Source organism: Struthio camelus, chromosome 12 (assembly GCF_040807025.1).
Source record: "Struthio camelus isolate bStrCam1 chromosome 12, bStrCam1.hap1, whole genome shotgun sequence".
Taxonomy (NCBI): Eukaryota; Metazoa; Chordata; class Aves; order Struthioniformes; family Struthionidae; genus Struthio; species Struthio camelus.
In genome coordinates, this window is record NC_090953.1 from 16541980 (window position 1) to 16567514 (window position 25535).

General features: G+C 35.8%; 1 protein-coding gene across 9 annotated transcripts in view; it reads right to left on the reverse strand.

Annotated features, from left to right (window-relative positions):
- Positions 1 to 25535, reverse strand: part of ZNF280D (zinc finger protein 280D) — a 56250-nt gene that overhangs the window by 4025 nt on the left and 26690 nt on the right. For 4 of the 9 annotated variants that reach the window (XM_068958135.1, XM_068958138.1, XM_068958141.1 and 1 more), the window contains 10 exons: positions 24667 to 24896; positions 21489 to 21646; positions 20969 to 21069; positions 20716 to 20862; positions 19987 to 20121; positions 18023 to 18282; positions 16747 to 16887; positions 15288 to 15350; positions 14646 to 14764; positions 14421 to 14457 (listed from right to left, as the gene is read on the reverse strand). In XM_068958135.1, coding sequence (XP_068814236.1) covers positions 14421 to 14457; positions 14646 to 14764; positions 15288 to 15350; positions 16747 to 16887; positions 18023 to 18282; positions 19987 to 20121; positions 20716 to 20862; positions 20969 to 21069; positions 21489 to 21646; positions 24667 to 24896 — 1391 coding nt within the window. Of the gene's footprint in view, positions 1 to 11210; positions 11330 to 11581; positions 11680 to 14420; positions 14458 to 14645; positions 14765 to 15287; positions 15351 to 16746; positions 16888 to 18022; positions 18283 to 19986; positions 20122 to 20715; positions 20863 to 20968; positions 21070 to 21488; positions 21647 to 24666; positions 24897 to 25535 lie in introns of those variants that run through there. The other 5 variants (XR_011143673.1, XR_011143671.1, XM_068958139.1 and 2 more) reach the window with 3 other exon arrangements.

Below are 25535 nucleotides of genomic sequence, written 5' to 3' on the forward strand. Positions count from 1 at the left end.
TTTTCCAAAATACAACATGAGTGATAACCCCTATCTGCACAGCCTCTTCGATGCTGATGCAGATATAACTATTTTGAAACTTCTGTTGATGATATACAAGAAGGTAATTCAGAACCTTATATTGTCAAATTGGCTCTGCACTATTAACAGGAGTCAGAGAAAGAAATTAGCAGCTAGAAATTTATATTCACTTAAATCTAAAAGTTAGATGAGTAGCCAGAAATCTACATTCACTGAAAAAGTTAATCTGTGAAGTAGTATTTTTACAGTCACTATTCAGAATAAAAGCATATGCTGATAAAAAAGGAAACTTGGAACAGTACTGAATTATGCAAGTAAAAATAAAAATTTTACTGTATCTAAGACATCGCATACAAACTTCATATGCAAAACAATTATTGTTTAAACCTTGTATTATCTCAATAAAGCCACATGCAGTGCTCTAAAGTGACCAGAAAAAATTAGAATGCTCTACAGAAAGACTGAACTGTATACTTCAAATGCTACCTGTACCTACAGAAATACAAAACAGTCTAGTCATATTACTGCTCATATTTTTGTATTCCAATAGTCAACAATCCTGAAAAGTAGTTTCTAATATTTCTCCTCATTTGTCATAGGAACAGCAACTTCCCCCACCCTTGCAATAAGAGAACTCAATTTTTGTTTTACAGATTTAGATTTGGTAAAAAGCTTAAAATCATTTCTCATCCATTCAAAATTTTTCTGAATGAAAAAATGGAAGAACTACTTTCACATATACATTCTATATAAGAGGTTAAATTAGGAGCTAGTAAGTCTCCCAATTTTTGTTTTTAAATCTAAAACCGAAAATAGCCTCTTAACAGTGACACGCAGGTAAGAGAAGTGAGAGATAATACCACCAAATACCTCATTTGTTAAAAAGCATTTTAGCTTATTTCTTCAACAGTTTTAAAAATGGTTTGAAATCACTTCTGGGTAAAACCATTTTTAATGTTGGCTAAGCAAAAGACTGTTCTAAAACTCTTAAAACACAAAATTTTGCTGTTCTTTGGACTGGTTGCCTAAGCCTAGTTTATACTGGGTTAGCCTGAGGTAGTTTTAAACCAAGTTTCAAATCTCTTCAGGGAATAGTTCAGACACAGAGTGGTGCCAAATGGCTAAAAAAAAGTGTCTAGACAAGTAAGAGCCCAGCGCATTGCAGTTATCCTGAAACAACAGACAAATAGAGGAATAATTGATTTCCTATTAGGCTTTTAGGATGTATTTTCAAGCTGAGTGTCTAAACATGATACTTTACTGATCCAGGAATTTAAAACAATTAATACGATCTGCTATGTTAAAAGATAGCTGAATTCTACAGAAAATAGTTGCAGTTGCTCTAGTGCAGGTGCTACAGTCTCCAAACATTCAGAAATCTGTTTTCAAGTTTTACTTTCACTTAAAGAAGCTAATCCAGGAATATTCCATACCCTACTTCAAAACAGAGACTATTTTGAGCAGGGATAAAACATGACACAGATTCTCGAAAGGTGAAATTTTATCAGTTACTGAGTAGGTAGACTTAGCAATCTCTTTCAATCCTAATAAGGAATTAACTCAAGAGAGTTCAGCCTCCTTACCCAGTTGCAGCCTCTATTTTCTGCTTCCGCCAGGCAGAAGGTTTTTGCATTTATTAAGCTTTTTTGAATTTCCTATTATCAAGAACAATAAAGAACATTCTCCAAAACTCTAATCTTATCTTCTCCTCCCTCTCAAAACTCCTAGAAAGGGGGAAAAAGGACAACATCTGATGGACTATCCAAGACTAAATTCCAACACAGAAGCCACCACCACTCGGGACCACTTGCAGCTCTCATAACTGGCCATGCCATAACTGTTCCTAATTACTTCACCTTTTGTAGAGAAGCATTAAGAAAAGGTGGACCTCATGTAATCAGACTTCAGCTATACAGAGCCTTAAAAATTCTAGTAAATATTTAGAAATGTTTTCATATGAAAAGCAGTCAAGTCTTTATGAAAGAGTATGCATACATGTGCTTTAGCCACAACTTTTCAACAAACACACATGTGGGCGAGGTACAGTTGCAGATTGAGCAAACAATTTTGAACACAGGTATGGAAAAAATGGGTTTAAACAAAGGGATTGTTGATGCTTCATTAGTACACGCTTATAAGTGTTTCCATCATAATCTCCCTCACCTTCTAGTCATCAAAATCCCAGCTTTGTCCAAGCCTAGGCTCATTTCCCGCTCATTTTTGGTGAAGTACTTGAGGGAAGGGAGGGAGGGAAGGGAAGAAGTCTATAAAAAAATTCCTTTCTGATGCAGAAAGAAAAGCTGCCTCTCATCAGCACACCAGCACCTTCCCACCAGTCATTTACACCAATAGAAGAGTGTAACATAAAATTGAGTAAGTTTTTGCAAAACAACCACCATTAAAAAAATAGTTATCCACAGAGAACAGTGATCTGAAAGACCATCGAATATAACACTTAATTTAGATACAACAGTTCTCCAAAAAAATATTTCCTCTCTGCTGAGGACTGCAGATAAAAAAAAAGCAAAACAGCAACAAGGACACACTAAGTCTCCCAAAAATCATACAGGATTCAAAGAAATCACTGTGTTTGTAAGGCAGTAGCTGAAAAAGAACAGCCTTCTATATAGTATTAGGAATGAAACTACTCTTTCTACTCTTAACGTTATATGCAAACAATACTGGTAACAGTGAACAGGAACTGAAAATTCAACAGCAATCAAAAGAATCTGGAAAATTCTATAGCAAGAAAAAACCATACAGCTTCAGAATAGATGTATAAACAAAAGATAATTTTACGTTTGTGTACACAGCAGTTGCACAGTTTGTGCGTACATACATTCACTCTGTGGAAGAGCATTTCCAAGTAGCAAACCCCATATTATGGCTGCATTTACACTAATATTTTGGTTTGAAACAGTAGTGTGGTTTTGAGGCACACTCTTTGATTGCTCCCACTTACCACATACTGGCTTGGTTTACAGAACAGTCCTAATATTCGCAAACTTCTTTTTGAAGAAAACTGAACGGGGAGCTCTGATGCAGAAGTGCACCAAACATGCTGCAGCTCCTAAAGAAGCTGGGTCCACAGAAGTCCAACAACAGACGTTTCACACACTTCTGAACTACACGCATAGTGTGGGCATTTTGTCCAAGGGACAGAAGTATGGTCCAAAACAAAGCATCTGAATCACAATGCAGCGAAGATACAGGGTCCTCAGAGGGAACTGTTTTGATCTACTGATCTGCCCCTGTAGCACTAATGTCAATGTTACTTGCTAATGTCAACATAGCTACCTTGGCTTAAACACAGAATAAAAGTTGAAGGGAAAAAAATTGTTTTGAGGACTGAAAAATCTCTGGTGCTACAGCTGTAATACTCTAGTGTTCCCTGTCTTAAAGCCAGTGAAGTATTATTGAACTGAAATAGTTTGGACAGAAGACTCGAATTATATTTAAATTATTTTTACGTATTTAAATACGATAGGTGAAAGCAGTACATAACATTCCATTAGAATTACAGTGACTGCTGAATAATCTGTAGCCTAAAGACAGAGTTAGCGTCTAATACCTGAACCGTTTAGTCTCAATTCTTAAGCAAGCATTTTAAGTGAAAGTAAAGTTGAAATTATTTGGCATATACTGCATATGACTAGAATAAAGAAAGGTAAAGGAGAACCTTTCAAAATGGTAGAAGAGCAAGCAACTGAGACCTGGCATCTCAAAACAGTAAAAGGAATTTTCTAAAAGCATTTCCTACACTATACACTCATTAAGAAAATTGTAAATGCCTAAGTGACAAAATTAGGAAGTTAAAACCATTTTTTGTCAGAATACAAGTACATTTTGATTTTAAAGTAGAAAATGGTTACCTCATATAGGGAAAGATAAATATCTTAAATGATTGTTTGTATCACAACCTTTTTAAATATTCAGAGCTGTTTAAACAATGTTACTACTTTTAACACTGTATTTTTCCATAAAGTCAGTGTATTATGGTTCAATGAGGCCAAGTCATCTGGCAAGAATTTTAAAGTTGTATGGTAAAGTGGAACTCATTCGATCTTCTAAAATACCCTTTGTTATACCTCCTCTATCATACAGAACACTTCCCAACCTCATATTATTCTCCCTCCTGCCCCTCTGAACATGTAATGCCTGCCAGGTTTCCTGACTTCATTTTCCAGAATACACATTTGCTTCCATCTAGCTGGTCTACTGTAGAACATCCTTCCCTACATCCTTCCCTATCTACCTATCTACCACTATTCCTCTGCCCTTGCTGAACTCCCCCCCCCCCCAAAGCTAACCAGGAAAGCAGGATTTCTTGACTCATCTCTAGGTTTTAGGTACTGTATTCTTGTACAACTTGGTTGGTCAATTTATATTTTTGGTTCTTCAAGACCTTAGCTGATATTTGACCTTCTGCTACCTATTCCAAACAGCCCCAAGCGTACACTGTAATTCAATCAGTTAACTCTACATGACAGAAAAGGGGAGGGGAGGGGAGGAGAGAAAGAAAGAAAAAAAAAAAAAAAAGACAAACATACCACACACAACAGGAGAACAAAGCAGTTACTAGCCGATCCTGGCAGGGCTGATGTATAAACTAGAACACCAAGCACATGGCTGCAGCGAAATGGCAAGCAGTCCGTGGCACCTTGGAAAAATAACCAGAGACTGCATGGGACCCAGACTACACTGCAAGAGCGGCTCCATTCTGGGAGGTCTTGGTTCAGGCTCCCTGTAAATCCAGAGAGCTAATACCAAAGCGCTCTCTAGTCTCTCTGCATTCTCCACTTTCTCCAACTGTAAGGGCTAGGTATACGTTTTGGATCGGGGGGTGGGTGGGTGGTTGCTTTTGTTTTTCTAATGAAAACAAAAATTATGGAACATAGTTTTGTGGACCAACAAAACGGAAATTCCAGATCCTCCATAATGCCAAAACATGTAGCACCCACTAAACGCACAGCATATATATTCCAAATATTATGTGCAATGAAATAGTAAGATAAAGCTGGACAACTATGACAAAAAACACTGAAATTTACTAATTTAGGGCTGGAACCTATGGAAAGAAGCGTTACTATGTTTGTTTCAGAATCTTTTTCCTTTACACTGCTGAACAAAGGTGGACAGGCTTATCACGTGTTAGAGAATCATCGCTTCTGTTCCAAAACTCACAAAGACACCCCTTGCGTTTTTGAGAGGAGGCAACCAGTATTACAAGAAAAGTCTCTACAAGGTCCGAGGACTTCTCCCACTCTCTCGCAGGATGGGCTTTCTTGCAACAGATTGCCCTTTCTGAAGGGCAACAGAAAAATAACTTCTTCCAGAAGAAAATTCTGTAATTTCGTGTCCAAAGACGGTATTTTTGCAAAACGTTGGGAGAATGTACTATGAGATCATTTGGCTTCCTGATATGCAAAAAGCAGGAGCTGTACACATGGCTAGAAAAAGGTCTTAAGAGGTATTTCTGAGGATTTCACTCCTTAGAAGAAAGTATAAACTGAAAACTTCAAGAAGTTAGAGTTTATAATTCAGTATTTACCCAGGTCTCATGTTATATTTTAGGTCAACTTCCAGGTTCCTTTATGATGAAAATATACACACAAGGCAATTAAACCACTCCTTCACTGGAGTATGGAATACAAGTCAACCATGACCTGACTGCAAACTGGAAACCTCTGGGCGTAGCAGATATACATAATAAAGATGCTCCCCCCACCACTACCACGTCTTCTGGTAGCAAAACATAGAAAGCTAATTTTTTTCCACCGTAGATATCCTGAATGCCCTTAACCAGTAATATATACATATATTTAAAAAGGAATTGTCTTGCATCTTCAAACTAGTCATGAAGTTCAGAAATATTGTTAGACTGTGTGAAGGGGGGAAAAAAAAAAAAAAGACGTTACCTCCAACTTAGCTTCTCTCTCTAATGGAGATATCTGCCTTTAACCTAGTGGATAATAAATTAAGATTCGATGTTTTCAAATACTGTATGTTTAGAACAGAGATAAGAAGGATGAAGACACCTACAGTAAGAAAACCTGGTAATCTGAAATCAATTGGTAAAGTTGTTATTTAGCGCTTAAGTGTGCTTCAGAGTTCCAGAAGAGCATTCCAGAATGCTGAAATGTTTCATTGGGTATTCAGAAATAATGAGATAACTGAAACATGCTACGTGGAAAAAAGTTTACCTCACTTCATAAAAAAGACCAAGAAGTAACAGTCTCAAAATGGCTAATAGCATTTTTTTTGCTAGTGCTTACTGCAGTTCTACACGAGGAACAGACTGACCCTCTCCTCACAATAAAGGCCTTTCAAGCCATAACTGAAACCAAGTATAGTCCAGTAAAGTATTTGAAGTCTGAAACGATAAAACTGGCAAGATGTACATCCATAGTGCATAAAGCTACATTATGACCAACAAAAACATTCTGCAAAACAAACACAAAAATCAAAAAAATTGTTTTTATTCTAAAATTAAAACATCTACAATAATCCAACAACCCAGAAAAGAGTTGCAGTTTACTTCATGGCAATCATAAAACATTGTTACTGACCTCCAACCACAATTTGGAGGAGATACTTCCTTCAAAATACCTTCACAAGCACAGTCCATACCTTAGATTGCCTATAAATTATTTAAATTTATTGACTTCTAAAAGCACATTAATTAAACAGCTTATCACAACATCAGTAAAATTGATTTTCTGTGTTTATTTAAGAAAATGATACCACAAGGATAGCAAGAAGTATGTCTCCTACAAAACCTTGTTAAGTCACCAGTTCTTAACATAAAATCTAACCTTTCAAAGGTTTCCTGTAAAAAAAAACAAACAAAAAAATCCACCAACCTGAACAAAAACCTCAAAATTGCTTATGCCTGTATCTTCTCTGTTGATCCTGCATTAAAGCCAAGTTTAATCTGCTGAAGTATGATGCTGGCTCTGTTACATTTAAATAATGCTATTAATCAAATTAAATGATTCACGACCTCAGAGAGCCTTAATGGCTCTCTACAAGGTACATAATACTTGACACAAGAAACAGTTTTACCAGCTTAAACTTTATGAAAAATGTATAGATAATATTTGGTCTGATATCTACCACATCTATTTTCCTAAATTAATCCAAGAAAAAGAGCAATTAAAATAATGGACCTTTTCAATAAGTTTAACACACTTTCAGCACTCCACCACCACCTATTAACACTAATGTCCTAGCAGGTAAGCAACAACTGGGGCTGTAGTATAAACAACCATTTATGATTACCTTAATTACTACATCTTAATTTACAAGAAATGATGGCAAAAATAATAAACAAAATTGTTTTATAATAACACTGCTATGTTAGCACCGTAAAAACGTGCATCTAATTAATAGTAAGAAAAACATTAGGGTAAATCAAATGACAACACATTTTTCGGGTCAGGAACTTGGAATACGCTGAAGTATTTAATCATGAGTAGCAGTAGCAGTAAGTGATGAACCAGCACCTAATATTTAGCTTAGCTTCACTGCTGTAATGATTTCTATAGAAGAATTTTAAGGAAAAGTTGAAAATAGTAATTTGTCTAAAAGCAGTCACTTATCACAGAATTTCAAAAAACAGAACAATTTAGACGCAAATAAATCCGATAGTGTATATCCAAGGACAAACTTACTGGTCTCGTTTTCCGAGAAAATTGAGAGTTTACCACCAGAATAAATGGGTATGAATCGAATGCAATATCTATACATGGTTTAAAATATTTATATTTTACATGATCAAAATCTGCTGGACTGCTGTGGCCATGTATTTCTATAGCTTATAAAACAGATTAAAACTGACTAATTTAAATTCTTTTTGAAGCAAATAGAGCTTATAACATTTTGTGATCACCATATCTTTGTTAATAATGGTTTAACTAGGGTTACTGATCTATTCCTGAATATACTTAAGGTTGAGAATATGTTTCAGAGGATAATTCCTTCTTTTTAATGTATAATGAACGGAAGCTGCATAAGTGGGCATTAAAACATAGATCACCCTGTGATGTTCCCAGCACTTTTATATGAGAAGTCTTAAATCTTTTGGGTGCAAGAGTTCACTTTCTAAAGAGTTCCATCTCCTATAGTCCTCAAACAGCAACAAAGGCCCGGTACTTTCCAGAAGTACTGTAGCTCCAGAGATGTAAGAAAGAGCTTTATGAAAAATCAACGATGGTGACCATTTCTAGTTTGTACAGCCTGCTGGTCCACATCCATCAGAGCAATTTGAAGTTTCTACAGAATTCTTGAAAGATTTTTCTTTCTATATAAAAATAAGCTTATATTTAAGAACAACGAAAAAAAAAGCAAGCAAGCAAGCAACCAACCAACACCAAAGAACAAAAAAACCAAACAAGCAAACAACCCCCCAAAACCAAGAAAACAGCTCCCCAAAAATGTAGCTGAGCACGAAATTTCAGTTTAATTGAGATACTCAATAGAAATGATTGGCCACAAAAATCAAAGAGGCTCAGACTTTGACCACAGAATAAAAGCTAGGTAAATAAGAACTTTCCTTTAGGCACTTCAAAATCCACTTTCAGGTGGATTTTAAATTTTATTTGATACACAAGGATTCAGCTAGGCATTGTTAATGAAACAGATTTGGAGTCAATTAAGTAAATAGTTTCCAAGATGCTCAGTCCAAGCACAGAGGAGGGTGTTCTTTCAGTTCATACGGTCTCACAGCTTCCTCCTCCCTCACATAATAAAATGTATGTATATTTGTACATACACAGAGCTCAAGTCATGAGCAACTATCTTCCCAGTGATCTATCATGTTTTATCACAGCCACAGAATAGCTCCCACATCTTCCTTGGGTAAGCACTACTGAAAACTAGCTGGAATCTTTTGCCAGACTTCCCCTTTCCAGCTGTTCCTAACAAATAGTAACCTTTTGTAAGAAGACTACAGCTACAAGAACTTCTAGAAAACAACTTTACAGAACCTAAGTGGCTCAAGATACCTTCCAGCCGCTCAACTGAGCTATATCGAAGCATTATGAGTTTAACCCTATTCATGACTAAAAGAATAGAAAGCCACTTTTAAGAACTACAGTTTCTAGTAAAAATGTCCATTTTGAAAAATACAACTTGAGTAGAGTAGATTACTCCTAAGACAAGCCTCCCTTCCTACCCCCAAAATAAATGTATGCATGAGTGTTTATGGGGAAGAAACCGGACTATGTTACGGCACATGTGAACACACAGTGAGGGAGAAAAAGGTACTTGTACCCTAAGGTGTTTTACAGCATTAAAGACTGAAAGGGAAAAGAAAAATGGAATTCATACTACTTCACTCTGTTTCTCATCTATAAAATGAGGGTAGCAAGGAAAAGGGCTATGTAAGAGCTTGCTATTATCATCAATAGAGAAACGTTACTAAGCACAAAGCTACAGTTACAAGCATTTATATGGCCCCTAATGCCTGAAACAAATGTTCACTTTCTTGTCCACAAGACTTTCAAAGCAAAGGTAGTAAGGTTGCCCTATAGACACGTCTTTTTAAAAACCCACAGTTCAGTGACATTCTGCCTAATGCTGCCCCTCAACACTTCTCCCCTGTTACATAGGCTGGTCATACCAGGTATATTCATGCTCTGCCTTTGCAGATACGGTTCCATATGCTGTGTGACTTGCATAGGAGAAGTAATTGGAACCACCAGGGATAGTAAAGTATGAGTCAGGCAGGTTTATTGCATGGTTTAATACACTTTCTATATTATGACTTTTTCACATGAGTAATTTTCCAAGATGCTCAAAGAAATGAAAATAGGATGCTATGACGCCAATTGTTTCTACATCAATCGTTACTACCTGTGTTTACGCAAGGTTGGCAAATTTGTATGTAGCTTACCAGTGTTCTAATCACAAACCTGAAACTTTAACAACGCGTTTCTGTAGTAAAGCAGTAAAAGAATCAAATTATAATCTCCCAAGTGAGCATTCAAAACAGGTACAGGTCACATAGCTTCAGATCAGAGTGTCAGTCTGGTGTAGTTTGTGAAAATCCTTAGAGGACACTACTGAAAGCCACAGAAATTTCACAGAAAAGTGAAATATCATGGATTCAATTTTTGTTTGAAATGCATTGTTCACAATGAAATCGCAACTCGCTATCCAATGCTATTGTGTCAAAACCAGAAACAAATCCGATAAGAAAAAAACCTAAGTGACATAAGTCACTGATGCTTCAAGTTGATCAGCAACATGTGAGAGAACACGCCTTCTGTCAGAAGAAAAAAAACAAGCGGCAAATAGAACAAGACTTCACAGAATATTAATCAAGTATAACATTTTAAGTGCACAATAGTCAATCACAAAATACATATAAGAGACAGATGACAGGATCCTTGCTACTATTAGCAATACCACTGTGGCTGCAGAAAGCTCACCATTACAAAAATTTTTACTGTTTGTATACCAGAGGTGAAGAGGACAAAAACAGAGTCAAAGAATGGATTAAGCTCAAATTGATTATGCAGAAAGCACTGCATATCAAGAACAGCTTGCATTCATCAGAAATAACCTCTCATAACTGGGAGGTGGTAACAGTGACTGACCTCATAGCCAGATTAGCTGTACCTATTAAGGTGCTTGGAAGCTAGTAAATTAGGAGATTCAACCTAGAAATATAACCACTGTAAGCAGGAGGCCAGGTTTGGAGGAACATCAGGTGTTGTTCATGATGACAAAAGAAAAACTCATCGTAAGTACAGACAACTTGCTGATGGATAAACTTGCCATAGACAAGCTAGACCGATATATGGAGTTGAAAGCAGTGGAATCAAAAGCAGCAGGTATCTCAAGCAGCTCGAGTACAGCATCCTTGAAGATGAGAAATGATACCAAAGAACAAGATGTGAATGAATGTGGTTTCTCAACCTTCCGAGTCAAGGCTCATATGTATTAGCTTCCATCACATGCTTTCCTCATACAGTACTTAGGAGTAGAAAGAAACTTATCTACCAGAGTAAAGCAGCTAATAATTTCCTTTGGCCAAGCTTCAGTTTATGCAGTTACATGTGGCAGAAGTTATCCAAAGCATATTTTGCCACTGTATACTATAAAGTCATTAGCAGGCAAAATGCAACTCACTTGAATATTAAGCAGATCAGGACTTGCATATTTTAAATGAATACCCAAAAAGAATGACAAAGCCCTTTACTTTCAGATGCCAGGATCAACCTCAGAACAAAATGGGCTTTGGTTTTAACAGATGCACACCCTCATGCATACACTGCTCTAGCTCTGGACGATACTGACAGACCTGGGGAGACAGTGAGCAGAGAAGAAACATTGCATTACATAAATGAAACTCCCTTCCAAGGAGTATAGCCCCAAAAGCTGTAAGTTAATGCTGTAAAGCAGAGAGCAGTATCACAGAATTGCCTTTGCCAGACTACAGTGTTGGGAGAAAAGACCAGATCTGCTGCCTTAAAAATGCAAGAAAAGAATACCACAGCTTCAATGTGTGAAGAAAAAGGAAGGATCTGGTATGGATGCTTGTTCGCTTACATACCAAAATAATCCCAAGCTGGACTGGGTTCAATTTTCTGCTCCACAATGATGTATCAGTGAGCCAAGACCGTATAGGATACCTGCTCACTTTCAACTCCCCTGCAACAAAAATGTCTACTGTCAGTTCATTTAAAAACCACGTTAACTGTTGTGCAAAGCAGAGAGTTGAGCATTAGAAGAGTACTGGCACAGTTATTAAAGCCTTATTCCTTCAGTACAAGATGGATCACTAAACAACAAAAAAGGCAACTTGATGTACAGGAACAATTTAAACAGCATTCCCGCTGAACTTCTCCAGATGGGTCACCTGTATGACAAATGGCAGGATTTTGGCCCAAAGGCAGTCTCACTAACACTACACAGAGCCCATAGAACTTGTCCGGTCATTAGCAATAAAGATGAGTTTTACAACATGTGCAGACAGTCTGATGTATATTAAAAGGCACCAATAAAAGGTTTGAGAGATACAAGAGAAGATCCAACAGAAGCGTTCATTTCAAGAGCATAGTGGTGAGTCATTTTGTCCAACAATGAAGAAGTTATTCTGAGGAGCCCTGTAAACAAGTCATATCTCATCAAACTATAGGTCAAAGAACGGAAAGAAAAGATCACAGATCACAGAAACTACAGGGCAGAAGTTCTTTACATTGCCTGCGAGTTTCTCTTTTTCCAAAACTAACAAGAGAACACTATGAATGATCATCTCATGAAAAGATGCGCACGCTTTATCTTGTGTACACTCTGTACTGCAAATAATGGATACAAAAATCTGCCACTACTACACAGATTTGTTCATGCTGTCTTAGGTTCAGCAATGCTCTTGTCCAAAGTTATCAGAAAATTAGAATACAGAACAGGACAAGATTTAAACTAATGAAGTCTATGAAGATAACAATTTAAAAAGCATCATCATAAATTATACCACCTCAAGGAGTCACAATATTTAGTTTTATACCAATGGCGGAGCTCTCAAAAATAATGGCTATCTGCATCTGTCCTACCCTAACAGACCAACGGCTCACAGAAACAAACCCGCACATATCCTTGACTCTTTTTAATTTCTTTGGTGCTCACCCACTTGTTTCTGAATAATATATAACTTGGATATCTAACGTTCTTATGAAATCTCCATAATGTAGTCAAGACAGCAAAATCCTTGGGCATTAGTGACAACAGATTGCCAAAACTGTATCTTTTCCTCTTTCATTCAATGCATTTTAACCTTTTCTTATATAAAATTCAGCATGTATTAATACCCAACATCTAAAGCCAGCTCCAAGTAGAAAAGTTAAGATTGTGTCACAACTTCACACTGTTTTCCTGTGGTTTGTGTTTCACTGAACTCCAAACTATTAAAGGACACAAACCATCCTGGATTAATGAAATGAATGTAGCACCCTCCTAAATCATCCCTCCCACTGTTTTGCCCATTTTCAATGTTCTGTGTTCCAAGATCAGGAATTTCATTGTTAATGGCTTTTTGGAATGGTTTCCCAAATTAATTTTTTTCCCCCCTGTCCTTTCCTGCCAGAACATCATCAATTCTTTTTAATGTCTACTAGTCTTCCCATCAGACCACCAGTTTTATTGAAATATATCTTATCCTACGGAAGCAGTTAGTAGTAGAGGGTTGAAATTTATAGCATATATTTTGCTCTACTCTTCTTCATAGCCAGAGATAGGTATTTCCATGGTTAGATGAGATGAGATACTCCAGTATCTACTTTTGCTGGCTACGCTATGAAAACTAGAAGGAAAATATTTAACAGTTATGAGGTAACCCTCCCACTGAAGATGTTTCTTTCTAACACTCAGTGAAGACTCACCTATGCTCAGAGCATAAGAACTTCTCTCTCCTTTGGAAAAGTTCTCATCCAATCTATTGTGCCAGTTCTCATTACACATGAGTATCTAATCCCTTTCAGATTCCTACTAAAGGCTACATGTAGTCAATGACACTTTGTTGTTAAATCTGGGTTATTTTCTTTCATCTTTAAAATATTTGTTTTCCCCTTCGCAATCTAATTGACGCTTTGGTTCCTGCATTCTAACAGGGTTTAGAGAGAACTCAAATGTTTGATTAACTGATACACTTCTGACCCTTCTATTATGCCTATAAGTAGGCTCACAAGCTACATGAAAGGGTCTCAGGTACTGCTGCAGTTTGATCAGGGAAGACTGAGGATATCTGATACTTCCAGAATTAAAAAACCCAAATCCTACAACACAACTTCCACAACATTGCAGACTCCTTCTCAAAGTGTTAAGGAATGAACACCAAAAGCCATTTTTTTCTTTGCAAGTCCTCATTAAAAAAAAATTAACGTTAGACAGGATACCTTTGTCATATAGATTACATAATTTTCAAAATAATTTTAAAATATTTTTAAAAGAATAAGTCTGAATTTGTTCTACTTCAACAAAGACCAAAACTTTTTTGTATTTATATTAATACAATTTAAAGAATAGGAAATATTCATTTAATATTGTTAGGATTCAAAACGACTTGAAGTAACATTCTCACTAGGTCTAGACTCAAGCTCAAGACTGAGATGTTCTAATATTGCAAGAACTATTCATATCTTATGATTTTGGCCAAACTGAGCAAAAAAACCTGTTAGCGATTTTGGCTGCATCAGGCCATCACCTTACATCCCCATTCCTGTAACTGTGGACACAGTTAAGAGCAAAAATCATTTAGTAAAGTACAGGTCTGTGTGCATCTGTACATTTCAGATTCCAAGAAGTTCAAGAAGAACCCAAATTCAAAGTGCAACTTTTGGCCACCTGTCACTAAATAAACAGAAATAATAAACATTGAGTGTTAAAACAAAACTTACTCAGATACTTGTTCAGCGGTTGGGAAATCTACAGAAACTGAAAATAAAAATAAAGGATTTAATTAAAGATATTTTTAAATGTGGAAATACACAAGTACTCACTTTCAAGCATAAATGCACAAAAAAGATGGCAATGCAACTGAAAAAAGGACTGTATTAACACAGACACATCCACACGTGTGCATATATTTACACGTATGTACGCTACATGAAAAAGAGACTCACCTTTTTCTATAATAACTTGACAAGTATGAGTATTGTTTTCACTCAGATGTGTGGCCATGTTATCTAAGCCAGAAACATCAGTCAGGAAATCACAGTTAAGACATACTACAGTCACACCTCTAGAGAAGAAAAAGTAAAAAGAAAGTATAAATTCTACATGCTTATGAAAGAGTTTTCGCTTAATTCACAGCAAATGGACAAACTATACAAGAAGAAAAACTCATGGAGCTTCAGATAAATTGTGGCATAAAATATATTCTTATCTTTCGGACTGCAACCAACACCTAGGAATCCCAGGACATCTCTGTGAAATGCCGTACAAATAAAGAATGGCACTTCAGACTAATTTTAAAGGGAGAGTTTGATTTTTTTTTCCTCTTCATTTTGCCCATTATGAATAATCGGAGAATAGAGAAAGGAAAATCTTTTGAATGGATTAAGAAAAAAGTTAAGAATTGTGCATGAATAGCAAATATTTGCCTCTGAAGAGAACACTTCCAATGGAAGAACTAACATTTTTTGTTTTCCTGCTCTTTTTAAACCATGGAAGCCTAGAAATTCAAGGTTCTTGTCTCATTTAACCAATCAGCTCACTAGCAAGAAGTAAAAATGCAATGATTTGCAACTGATAAAGAAAATTACCTTAGCTCTTCTGAATGCTTCTTATAGATCCAAAACCTTTTACTCGGACGAGCGCTGTGAAAACTAAATAGAAGGAAACATTACCACTTAAACTGATTTTCTTGAGTACATTATTCCATATATCCCCTGTAAATGTAAACGGTACTGTAATTTGCTAATGGCAAGGCATGAAAATATAAGACTTATCCACTGACCTGCACTATTGTAAAACATTTCTGAAAACTTACAGGTTTGTGAATCTCATCTCTAGTTCAAAACACTGAAAAGCTATATCGTTAGATTCAACCTCTAGTTACTTAAGTTTATGAAGGCAAAGGAGAGAGAGGGAGAAGGGAAAAAAAAAAAAAAAGTCTAGGCAGAAGAAAAAAATAACCCAGAACATCTGACACTGCTGCTGCTGAATCTGCCGCTGCTGAATTAGCCTCAAGGAGACATGAAAGAGAAAAGACTGGCTATTCTGCTGCAAGGTTTAGTATGACATCATCCAGCACAGGGGCAACAGAAGGAAAAGCTTACCTTAGATTCCCCTTTCCCATTCTCGAGTAAGCTTTCTTTTGTATAAACAAAGTTAGGCAGATTATTTTTTTATTTTCTAAATACGTAACCTGTAGGTATTATGCATAAAAGCATGGAAACCATTTCAACCAAGAACTTATATGAACACTGATATTAATATGCATAAGACAAGACTTGAAGAGTTCCAAAATGCCAAGAGACTATATACTTATATGTATTTAAATATACAACTGTATATTGTTTTTTCCACAAGACCTTTGATTGGTTTGAGGCACAGGATTAACAAGCAGGTTTTCAAACTTGTGTTTTACTTTCACTGCTACGTGATCTATGTCTAATTTATTGCATAGTATATTCCCATTGCTTTGAAAATTAACCATTTGTTTTCTTAAAAGGTTTTTCTATAGCCGTCATCACTAATACTCTACACTACTTCACTATCAGCAAGAAGCCTCCTGCAAGGTGAGATGGCATTATTTTACATATGACAAGAATGAAGTTTAAGAAAAAGTATCCATTTAAGCATGTTATTTGAGACACCCATTACATGGTATTCTGAGCAAATATTTCACTAGCAATAGCTGTGGCTTTATATATTCAATACTCCAAATCAGATAAGGCCTTAAATCTGAAACCCAGAAAATAAGCAACATACAATTAGTCATTATTTGTAAAATCTGGTTGAAATGATTGTAAAAGATCTCATAGAAATTCTGAAGCAAAGACAAAATACCGCCTGAACCACTGGATATTAAGGTGGAACCAGGGCTCTCATTACAAAGTGAAAATTCAAGTTTGCACGTTTTCATGTCAGTCCTATGACTCAAAATTCGAATAAAATTCAGTCAAAATTCAGCTAATACAAACACTTAACACAACTTACATGAATTTAAATAGTATTTGGTATGTAATCAATTTGATAAATTTGAAGAGGAGTTCTTACCTCATCATGTGATTCACATAGGCTTTGCTACAGCTAGTGTTATATCTGCACAAGCTACAATGGACATAAGTGGGAAAGTGGCTTGCAAAATCTTTTATTTCTGAGTAACACTCAATACATTTGTGAACTCCCAAACGATACCTAACGGCAATACAAAAAAGTTAATAGTTAACATTAATACTTTAAGATGACATAACTCTTCCAAATTTTTACTTTAAATGAGTAACAAGCTTGTTTTTGTAATACTATCATTATACTCTTAATCATAAACTGAAAGTTAATGTAAGCATCTGTTTTTGGCCACCGCTGGAAACAAGATACTACTCTAGATGAGAACCTTTGATTATAGCTGCTGCTTCTGTCTTTATGCACTTTAAAACGATTTCAAAAGAAGTGGTTCATAAATTATGACGTGTAGAAAAGCCTGTGGTTTTCCTGTGTCCCCTGATATTCCCCACAAGTTTTGAAATATCTACAAATCAAGAATGCACAATCTGCTCTTCCCCGATTTTGCTGGCTGTTTTCAGATGTCTCATAAAACTGTATATGTGTGTGCGTGTGTATAAATAGATATACACAATCACATATGTAAAACGTGTGCGTATGTATGTATACACACACACACAAGCATTAGCACCTTCTTGAAAGGGGGCATCCATAATCTTTAACAAAGACAACTACTAATACTATCAAATGAAATTATATTCTAGTCCATAAAACACCCACTAAATTATCAAAACAAGGATAGCATTCTCCCCACAGCTTGCTCTTACTTTCTTGATTCTTTTGATAGCTCTCCAAATCAAAGTGCCTCCTAGGGCAGGCAAACTTTTAAATAAAGGATTCAAGTAAAACCCTTACTCTGGTGGAGGGAAAAGTGTTTTTCCTCCATCAGGAAGCCTGGAAAGGCCACCTGGGCAGATATATTCCCCTTCACAGGTCACTTTTGAACATAAATCTGTCTGATGAGTCAGTATTTCAATAGTCTGTGGCTCTTTGTGTATAGAAGAATCTAAACTTAGAATAGAGAATTTTCCAGAGCATCTGTTCTTCCATCGTGTTGTTCTGCCACCAACAAAATTACAAGGAAAGAAGATTTAGAATTATAATCACAGCACTAGTACAAGCGAAGCTTCTTTATGAGTTTGTCCTTCCCGCAAAACTGAAGTGTCAAGTCTTCTGTATTGTAGTACCGTAAATCATTTAAAAATAATTAAAGATCAGTTATTTATATTCAAAGTACATTTAAAAGATATTTTTAATGCTAATATTTTACCTCAAATTATGCAATGCTGTATTTGCAACTTTATTTTTTTTTTTGCTGCTGCTGCTGCTGTTGGTCCATGCATTTTGCTTCTTGGGTATAGTTGATGGCTTTGATTTTGCTTTTGACTTATTTGCATGAGATTTGTTATGATTTTTACTGCTTGTATTTTTAGCTTTAGGTGATAACTGAAATGTGGAAGAGCTTGTACTAACAGAAGATGTAGCAGATGATCCTGACTGAAGAGGTCCAACAGATGCTCGAATAGTAACCTAGAAGTATGAAATTAAAAATTGTTCTGTTTAGATTTAAGCTTTTTTCAGTTCTCATTTCTGTTTGTCCCAAAGTTAGAGCCACCTCAGGATAAAAATAAGTATGCTGCATATAACATAAGAAATCCCAGGCACTAAAGCCTGTTTTGAAAAATACGAAATAACTTAACAGCGCAAACATAACCTGAATAGTCTATTTCCACCAAAACAAAAGCTTTAAGCATCCAATAGATTGCCTTGACAAAACACACTGCTTTCTTATCAACTCTGCAACTGGCTACAACCCGCTTTCTTAAAAAAGCAAAACAAAAAACAAACAAAAACACCCACCACAAACCACACACAGAACAAGAAAAAACAAACAGCCCCCCAAAAAGTTCCCCACACTTCATTGTGGAAAAGAAATGGAATGGTCAAGTCAATTAGTCCCATATGGAAGAATAAACAGTCCCATCAGTTTTTGGGTTAAATAAAACCCCTGTTGTCTTGTTGACTCCTGACCAGCAAATCCACTTACTCTACATATTCTTGTCCCTCGTTCTAGCCCCTGTCCCCCCAGTGAAAGGCAAATTCTCATTTCTGACCTCCTGTTTGGCCTTATCACACTGCCTTGCCTTGCCCTTTAATTTGGTTATCCAGTTTTCACTCACAGCATGACTTCTAATTATACTTCTTGCCCAAATTCATAGCTTTTATGGATCACCTCAGCTTCTAAACCTGGTTCCAAACTCTTCAGCTTCATCAATGTCTTGTCAAAGTCTAACAACAAAACTTTAAAATAAAGCTAAGCTTTTATTAGGTCTTTGAGCCTCTGAAATCTTTGGAGAAACTGAAGCATCATCACAGAATACAGAATCAGTTCTTCACATTCTGCCATGGAACTCTATCAACATCAATGATTTTCCTTTCAAAATACAATGCAGCAATCCTACAGGAAATGAAATGTGAGGAGCTGATGAACATGCTCATTTTCTTTTTAATTTAAACTGAAAGAAAAAAAATCTTCACTCTTCATTAAAAGAGTGTAGGAAAGAAATCCTGAAATCTACAGGAAAATCCTGGTCTAATTTGTTCCTCCTCAAGAAATGGAAGAATGACTTAAAGATAGTCTGAGTATGCTGAAGGGACCCCGCTTTTCATCATAACACATATAGGAAATTGCTTGTTTTACTTCATAGGGCTGGAGCTAAAAAGTCCTGGGGCGCTCAGTTCTAATCAGGATCACCTATAGAGAGGTAAGTCTTGCACCCTACGTGATCTTTGCTGCTACCTTCAACAGGTTGAAAACATTTCATCAGAAGTGACACACGTCCCTCAGACCAACAGCTAGACTACATGGTTTCCTCCTAGCACAAGGAAAAAGGAAAGAGGAGGGGACAAATTAACCCACAGTTCAAGAAACCAGCAGTCCCGATTGGACAACTTTCAGTTATATAAACTGACATTTATATACATACATATATATGTGTATATATATAGACGGAAGAATGGGAAAGAGAGCAGCAACACAGATGACCAGCAGGAAAGCATAATCAGCATGTCTAGCAAGTCTGGCAACAGGGAAGAGATTAAGCTGTTTTGGAGGTAGCAAGAATGTCAACGCTTTGAAGAGGGAGGGAGGAAAATACTTTCCTCTTTTCTGATTTCTATGAAGGCATGTTATTTCCTCTGCCTCTTTTAGTTTTTTGTATGACATACATTTACCTTTGTTCCAGGAGGCAAACCTTCTAATTGCTTAGGTTTTCTAAATGTTCGATGATGCTGAGTCTTGTGATCCATTTTTTCTTTGCATGTCAAAAACTGCAGTCTGCACTTAGTGCAACGGTATACTCCTTTTTTCTTTTAAAAAGGAAAGAATTTATAATAAGCAGGAATGTCATGCTAAACAAAACTCCAACCCTTGTCTTTCTCAAGCAATGATCACCCAGTTTTTAAAACCAACCTGTCAAACTCCCAACATCGTAAAAGCCAAAATGCCGTAAGAATTAAAGAGAGAACATTTAAAAACTTTGAAAGTGTAAGGCAGTGCTATTACTGAGAGGAGTACTAATCAGGTTACCAGTTCCAAGAAGACACACTACTAATAATCCTTTGTCTACCTAAACCAGGAAAAGGTTTGCTAGCACTGTCAAGAAATGTAGAATACTACAACTTAATGAAGAAAAAGAATAGCAAAGACATTCTTTCAGGCGTATTAAGAGATTTTTAAGCAGGGATCTCCTGTCACACAGCATACATGAAAACATGCAAAAACTCTAACACAAGTCACTTAAGTCTTTTCAAAAGAAGTAGTCAGAAGTTTTCCACTATATCTTATTAACTATTCTTAGTAACAACCATACAAATCAATTGCACAATTTTTTTTGGAGCAAGATGTGTGACAGTTAATACATAGTGGTTCGCTAGCATTAAGGAATGAAAACAGCTGCTTACCTGATGTCTCATGTAATGATGCATATATGGTGCTCCAATTTTAATTACTTTGAGGCAAAACGGGCATAGCAAGTGTTTTGTATTTTCATGAACTGTTCTGAAATGTGTTTCTACATCTGAAAAAGCTGAGGATCGGTAATTGCATACCTGAAATCAGAAGTTTGACTCCCTTAGTTAAGAGTTTATTGACAAGAAAAACAGATTGGAGGGTGGGGAGTGTAATCTAAATACAAAATCAATCATGCTGAGATACCTGGCAAACATATGGCATTTCACCTGGCTTATGATTGTCCTTCATATGTTGCAAAAGAACTTGCTCTGTTTCAAAGGATAATTCACAGATTTTACAAATAGCTAGAAAATTAAAAAAAAAATTAGTTTGAGGGCAGAACTGGATAAATTATAATATTTGTGTACACATAAACTATATAAATTATAAATGTAACAACCCAAGGATTATTCTGATCTTGAAATTCCCTCTACAACTTCAGGAAGCCAAGTGCAAGCCCCTTAAACAACATGAATTCTTGTAATCAAGCTTTCAATTAAAACAAACAAAACAAAAAACCCACCAACTTTTTGAAAGGTTTTTCTAGACACATTGCCCCAAAGTTGAGTAACTGCCCAGTTCCTATACTAAATCTCAATACTATTTCTCTTAAAGTATAAGAGTCCACTACAGCTTTATTCTTAAGTTACGAGTCAGTAAGAAAAAGTCAGAAAATATCTAAACAATTTTACAAGAAGATTAAATGCGATACAATGTAACTTACTAGATGACTCATAAGGCGTGTGTGTACTTTCAATGTGGCACTGCAGCTGAAAGGGGGTGGGAAACTGACGGTAACAGTGCTGGCAGGTGGTGTGGCTTTCCCAACTTTCACTGCTCTGCTTCTCCAGCTCTAAGTGATGTTTCATGTGGTTCATAAACCTTCAAATAACAGTGAACACGTGCAAAAATACACTTTTTAACAAATGTTATACACGATGAAGGTCACATGTAAGATGTAGAAGAATATTTAGAAATTCTGTAAGCACTTAATTTCAAAGTATCATAGGAGTAAGCATTCATTTAAAAAGCAACAAAGTTAAGCAAGCCAACTATGCTAGAATTCATCTTTCAAATTTCAAAAAGAAATCCTGACTATTACAAAAAACATACAATTTATCTGAAACATTATAAAACTAAAGTATTCTGTCATATTTTTCATGTTTGCTGTGTCAAAGTTCTTGTCATGAAGTATAGGGAAACCAACAACAACAAAACATATAAACTGTTCACTTTTTAAACTAGTTCTCCATGAATGTTTCAAAGCCACATTATGAAGTAAGTGTAACTTGGGTCTCCTGAAAGCTATTAAGCAGCAAGACATTATCTGCAATGAGGACATTCACAGCTGAATCTGAATCTACCTTCACTCAGAACTGACAGGCTTCCAATAGCTTTCTTTGCATAAAGCACTCAAGACAGAGGATGAATTATGAAGCAGTTACCAAATAATGCCACTGTGCAGCTGGCAGTAAAAATAGTATCAGAAACTTGGTGGTATGATGTCAGTTGCACCAGAAAAACTGAACACCCGTGTAGGCAGATAAGAATCTGCAAAATGACTACAGCAGCAAGGCAAGATCATGTTACTACTAAAAGTTATAATCCTTCCTTCATTAACATATGTCCACCTTTCTGTAGGAGAATCTATCTTGGCTGAGATGTCTTGCTCATGACTAAAAGTTGGCAGGTGATAGTTACTTGCAGAGCAGTAAGTTACGACAAGGACAGGTTAGTTGCACAACCTACTGCAGATCACTTAATAAACCATCCCATTTTGAATAGACTTTATTTCAGTACAGCCAGAGGAACAGTTAAAAATACATCATGCTCCCAGAAGAAATGGATTTCTCAAAGGGGTAGCCTGAGAACTGAAAACCCAAAAGAGTACAGCCTCTTACTTTGATAAGGAGAATATTCTCTTGATTTCAAGTTTCTAATATGGTGTAGTTGCTAAAAAAAAAAAAAAAAAAAAAAAAAAAACAAAACACAAAGGAGAAAAAAAGAAAGAAAGAAAGAAAGAAAGAAAAAACCCCCCTAACTAACACTGCTAACTGAAGATATCTACATACCTGAGCAGAAGAAAGGAACTGACACTACTACTGCATACTGCTTTAATAGACCATTACTTCAATGTTGTGTTAAATCCTAACTCTAAAAGAAAATGGGAAATTAAGATGAATCACTTTGCAATTTTCTGAATTAAGGTCCAGAAAACTTCCATTACAGGTAGAGACGCACTATGCATTTTTTTTTTTGTACAAAAAATGGCTAAAATAATATACCTTGAAAGAAAAATTCTGAATTTAGGTACAGAGATACTGCAAAATTATTACATGGTACGTGGTTTTTACCATAGTCTAAAGATGACAAAAGAAATGAACAAAAAATAAAACAAAACCCACCACTTTCTGATGTTCTACCTTTCGCAATTGCTAAAACTAGCTAGAATTTTTGATCTGCTATATCTTTATTATATTATGACTGCTTTTCCTCTTGGCATCAGGGGCTAGATCAACTTTAACGTATTATTATAATCAAGATTTAAGAAAGAGTCACCCAGAAAATACTGGCAAAGTCAAGGAGTTCTGGTAATAAAATCTAATTCATCAAAGAGTAATCCCTAATGAGAGAAAATATGACCACGAGGGTAAGAAAGAAACTGAAGATTATACAGAAGATTATACAGATACATTCATCATTGTGGAACACAATGCCAAAAATCATCTCCTCCAAAAGCCAAGTTAACAATTCTGAACAATTCTAGGGTAAAAAGCTGGATGGATGCATGGAGGATCCAAGAACTAATCCATCTCTAGATAAATTTCAGTGGTTCACAAAGAACAAATTATTTCTTTAAATGATTCAGGGTAATATTAAATATTGTAAACTAGTTTATCAAAGTATTCTTAAGTTTTGCATTCAACTTTCCATGGACTACTTTCAAGAGATTGCAAGAAAGGCTTATTTGTAAAGTATTATGCACAGAAAAACAGGAGAAATACATCTCAGCCCACAAACACTATTTGTTGTTCTTAAGAAGATAAATTGCAAGGAAGGAAATGCTATAACCAACAGTAACTATAAAATCATGAAAGTAATCTCTTTCAAAGTCCAACCACAGTCAGTATTTTCCAGCTGCTGATGAAACAAGTTACTAATACTTCTACTTTGGATTTACATGTACTTAATGATTAATGGCAACTTTACTGTTTGCAATTATAAGAAAATTTTATTTTATTTAATAACATAGGTTTAATGTTAGCACAAGGTTGTTCATTTTAACCTGCAAACTGTGTCCTTCAAAGGACTAGTCCATTTTTCAGTTTTACGTTTGGCTAGGCTACTTCAGCTTCCCTTGAAGAATTCATGTAAAAAAGTACAGTGACCTTAACTTCCAAAGCAACAATGGCACAGACTGGTCTATACACTAAAACAGCTTATTGAGGCTTTTTGCTGCATTTGGAAGTAAAACTATTCCAAAGATCAGTTATTACATAGATAAGACACCAACTATTACTAGTTTTGAATTCCTAAAGAGAATTATACTCACGTCTACTGACACTGTTATTAATCAAGATAGCAAACTGTAAAACAGCTTTTGTTGCCCTTTCCAACTCTGAAGTCCTACAACTAGTCTCATTAAAACTATGCTATTTATGTTAAAAACTATTAAAATGAGTATCCTAATCTGTATGAAGTTTAAGTTACAGACATAAATAGTAAAAATGAATTGCCTCCGGTTCACTTAACCTGACATTATTAGTTTTCAATAAGCAAAAACAAAACAAAAACAACAAAAAAACCTTTTCTGTTGCAAAGAGACAGTTCTGAATGCATGAGTTGATTTTTTTTGTTGTTAACTTACAGCCCTTAGCAGTTATAGAAGAGAGTTCAAATACCTTATGTTATTTTTAAGAACTTTCAGACAACTGAAGCACTTAAATGTTGTATGAGTCTTCTGCTCCTGTTGTACCTGCTGGATATCACCTTCATGTTTCCCATAATAAAAGTCATTAACTAACATAATCAGTTTTCCTTTCTCAGATTCAGCAGTCTTGCTTGTTGTGCCAGAACATTCCGTTTTGGCCATTCCCAGGAAAAAGTTATTTAGCATATCTGGACAACAATACTGGATGGAAAGGGGAAGGAGAAAAGAGAAACAGAGGGAGGGAGAGAAAGATAAGACTCTGTTATCAAACTGTACCAATAATGACAGCATTTTAAAAATTGAAGCCACTGGCTAAGCAGAGCTACATGTAAAGCTCCATTCCAATTGTTCTGATGCAATCTGACTTCGTTCTTATTCACATACAGCTTTTGAACAGTAACTGATCTTTCGTGGTGTTCAGATAATAAAATACTACATATTTTTAACACTGAAGAGGGATTATCCCCTTAAGACGAGTTTAAGTCACAAATCAGAATAACAGTGTTGCCAAGTGGTGCCTTACTCATTAGAAAAACGTATACCTGATTTAAATTTAATAATGAGAAAAACGTAGCTTTTCTGTAAGTATTTTGCTCACAAACTAAATTTGCTGAGAACTTCATGGGAAGTTTTATCTTTTATTTCTTTGGGGAGGACATTTGTTGAAGACCACAGAAGTTTCTTCCAGTGTTACTGAAGAATTCAGAAATTTAAAGTCACACAATGCACATTGCTCAAGCTTCTTTACCTAAAAACTTACCTAATACTTATAAACCTCCTAGCTACAATATGAAATGTAATGCTTAAAAAGTACCAAGCAACTCATGTAGAAGATGCTAC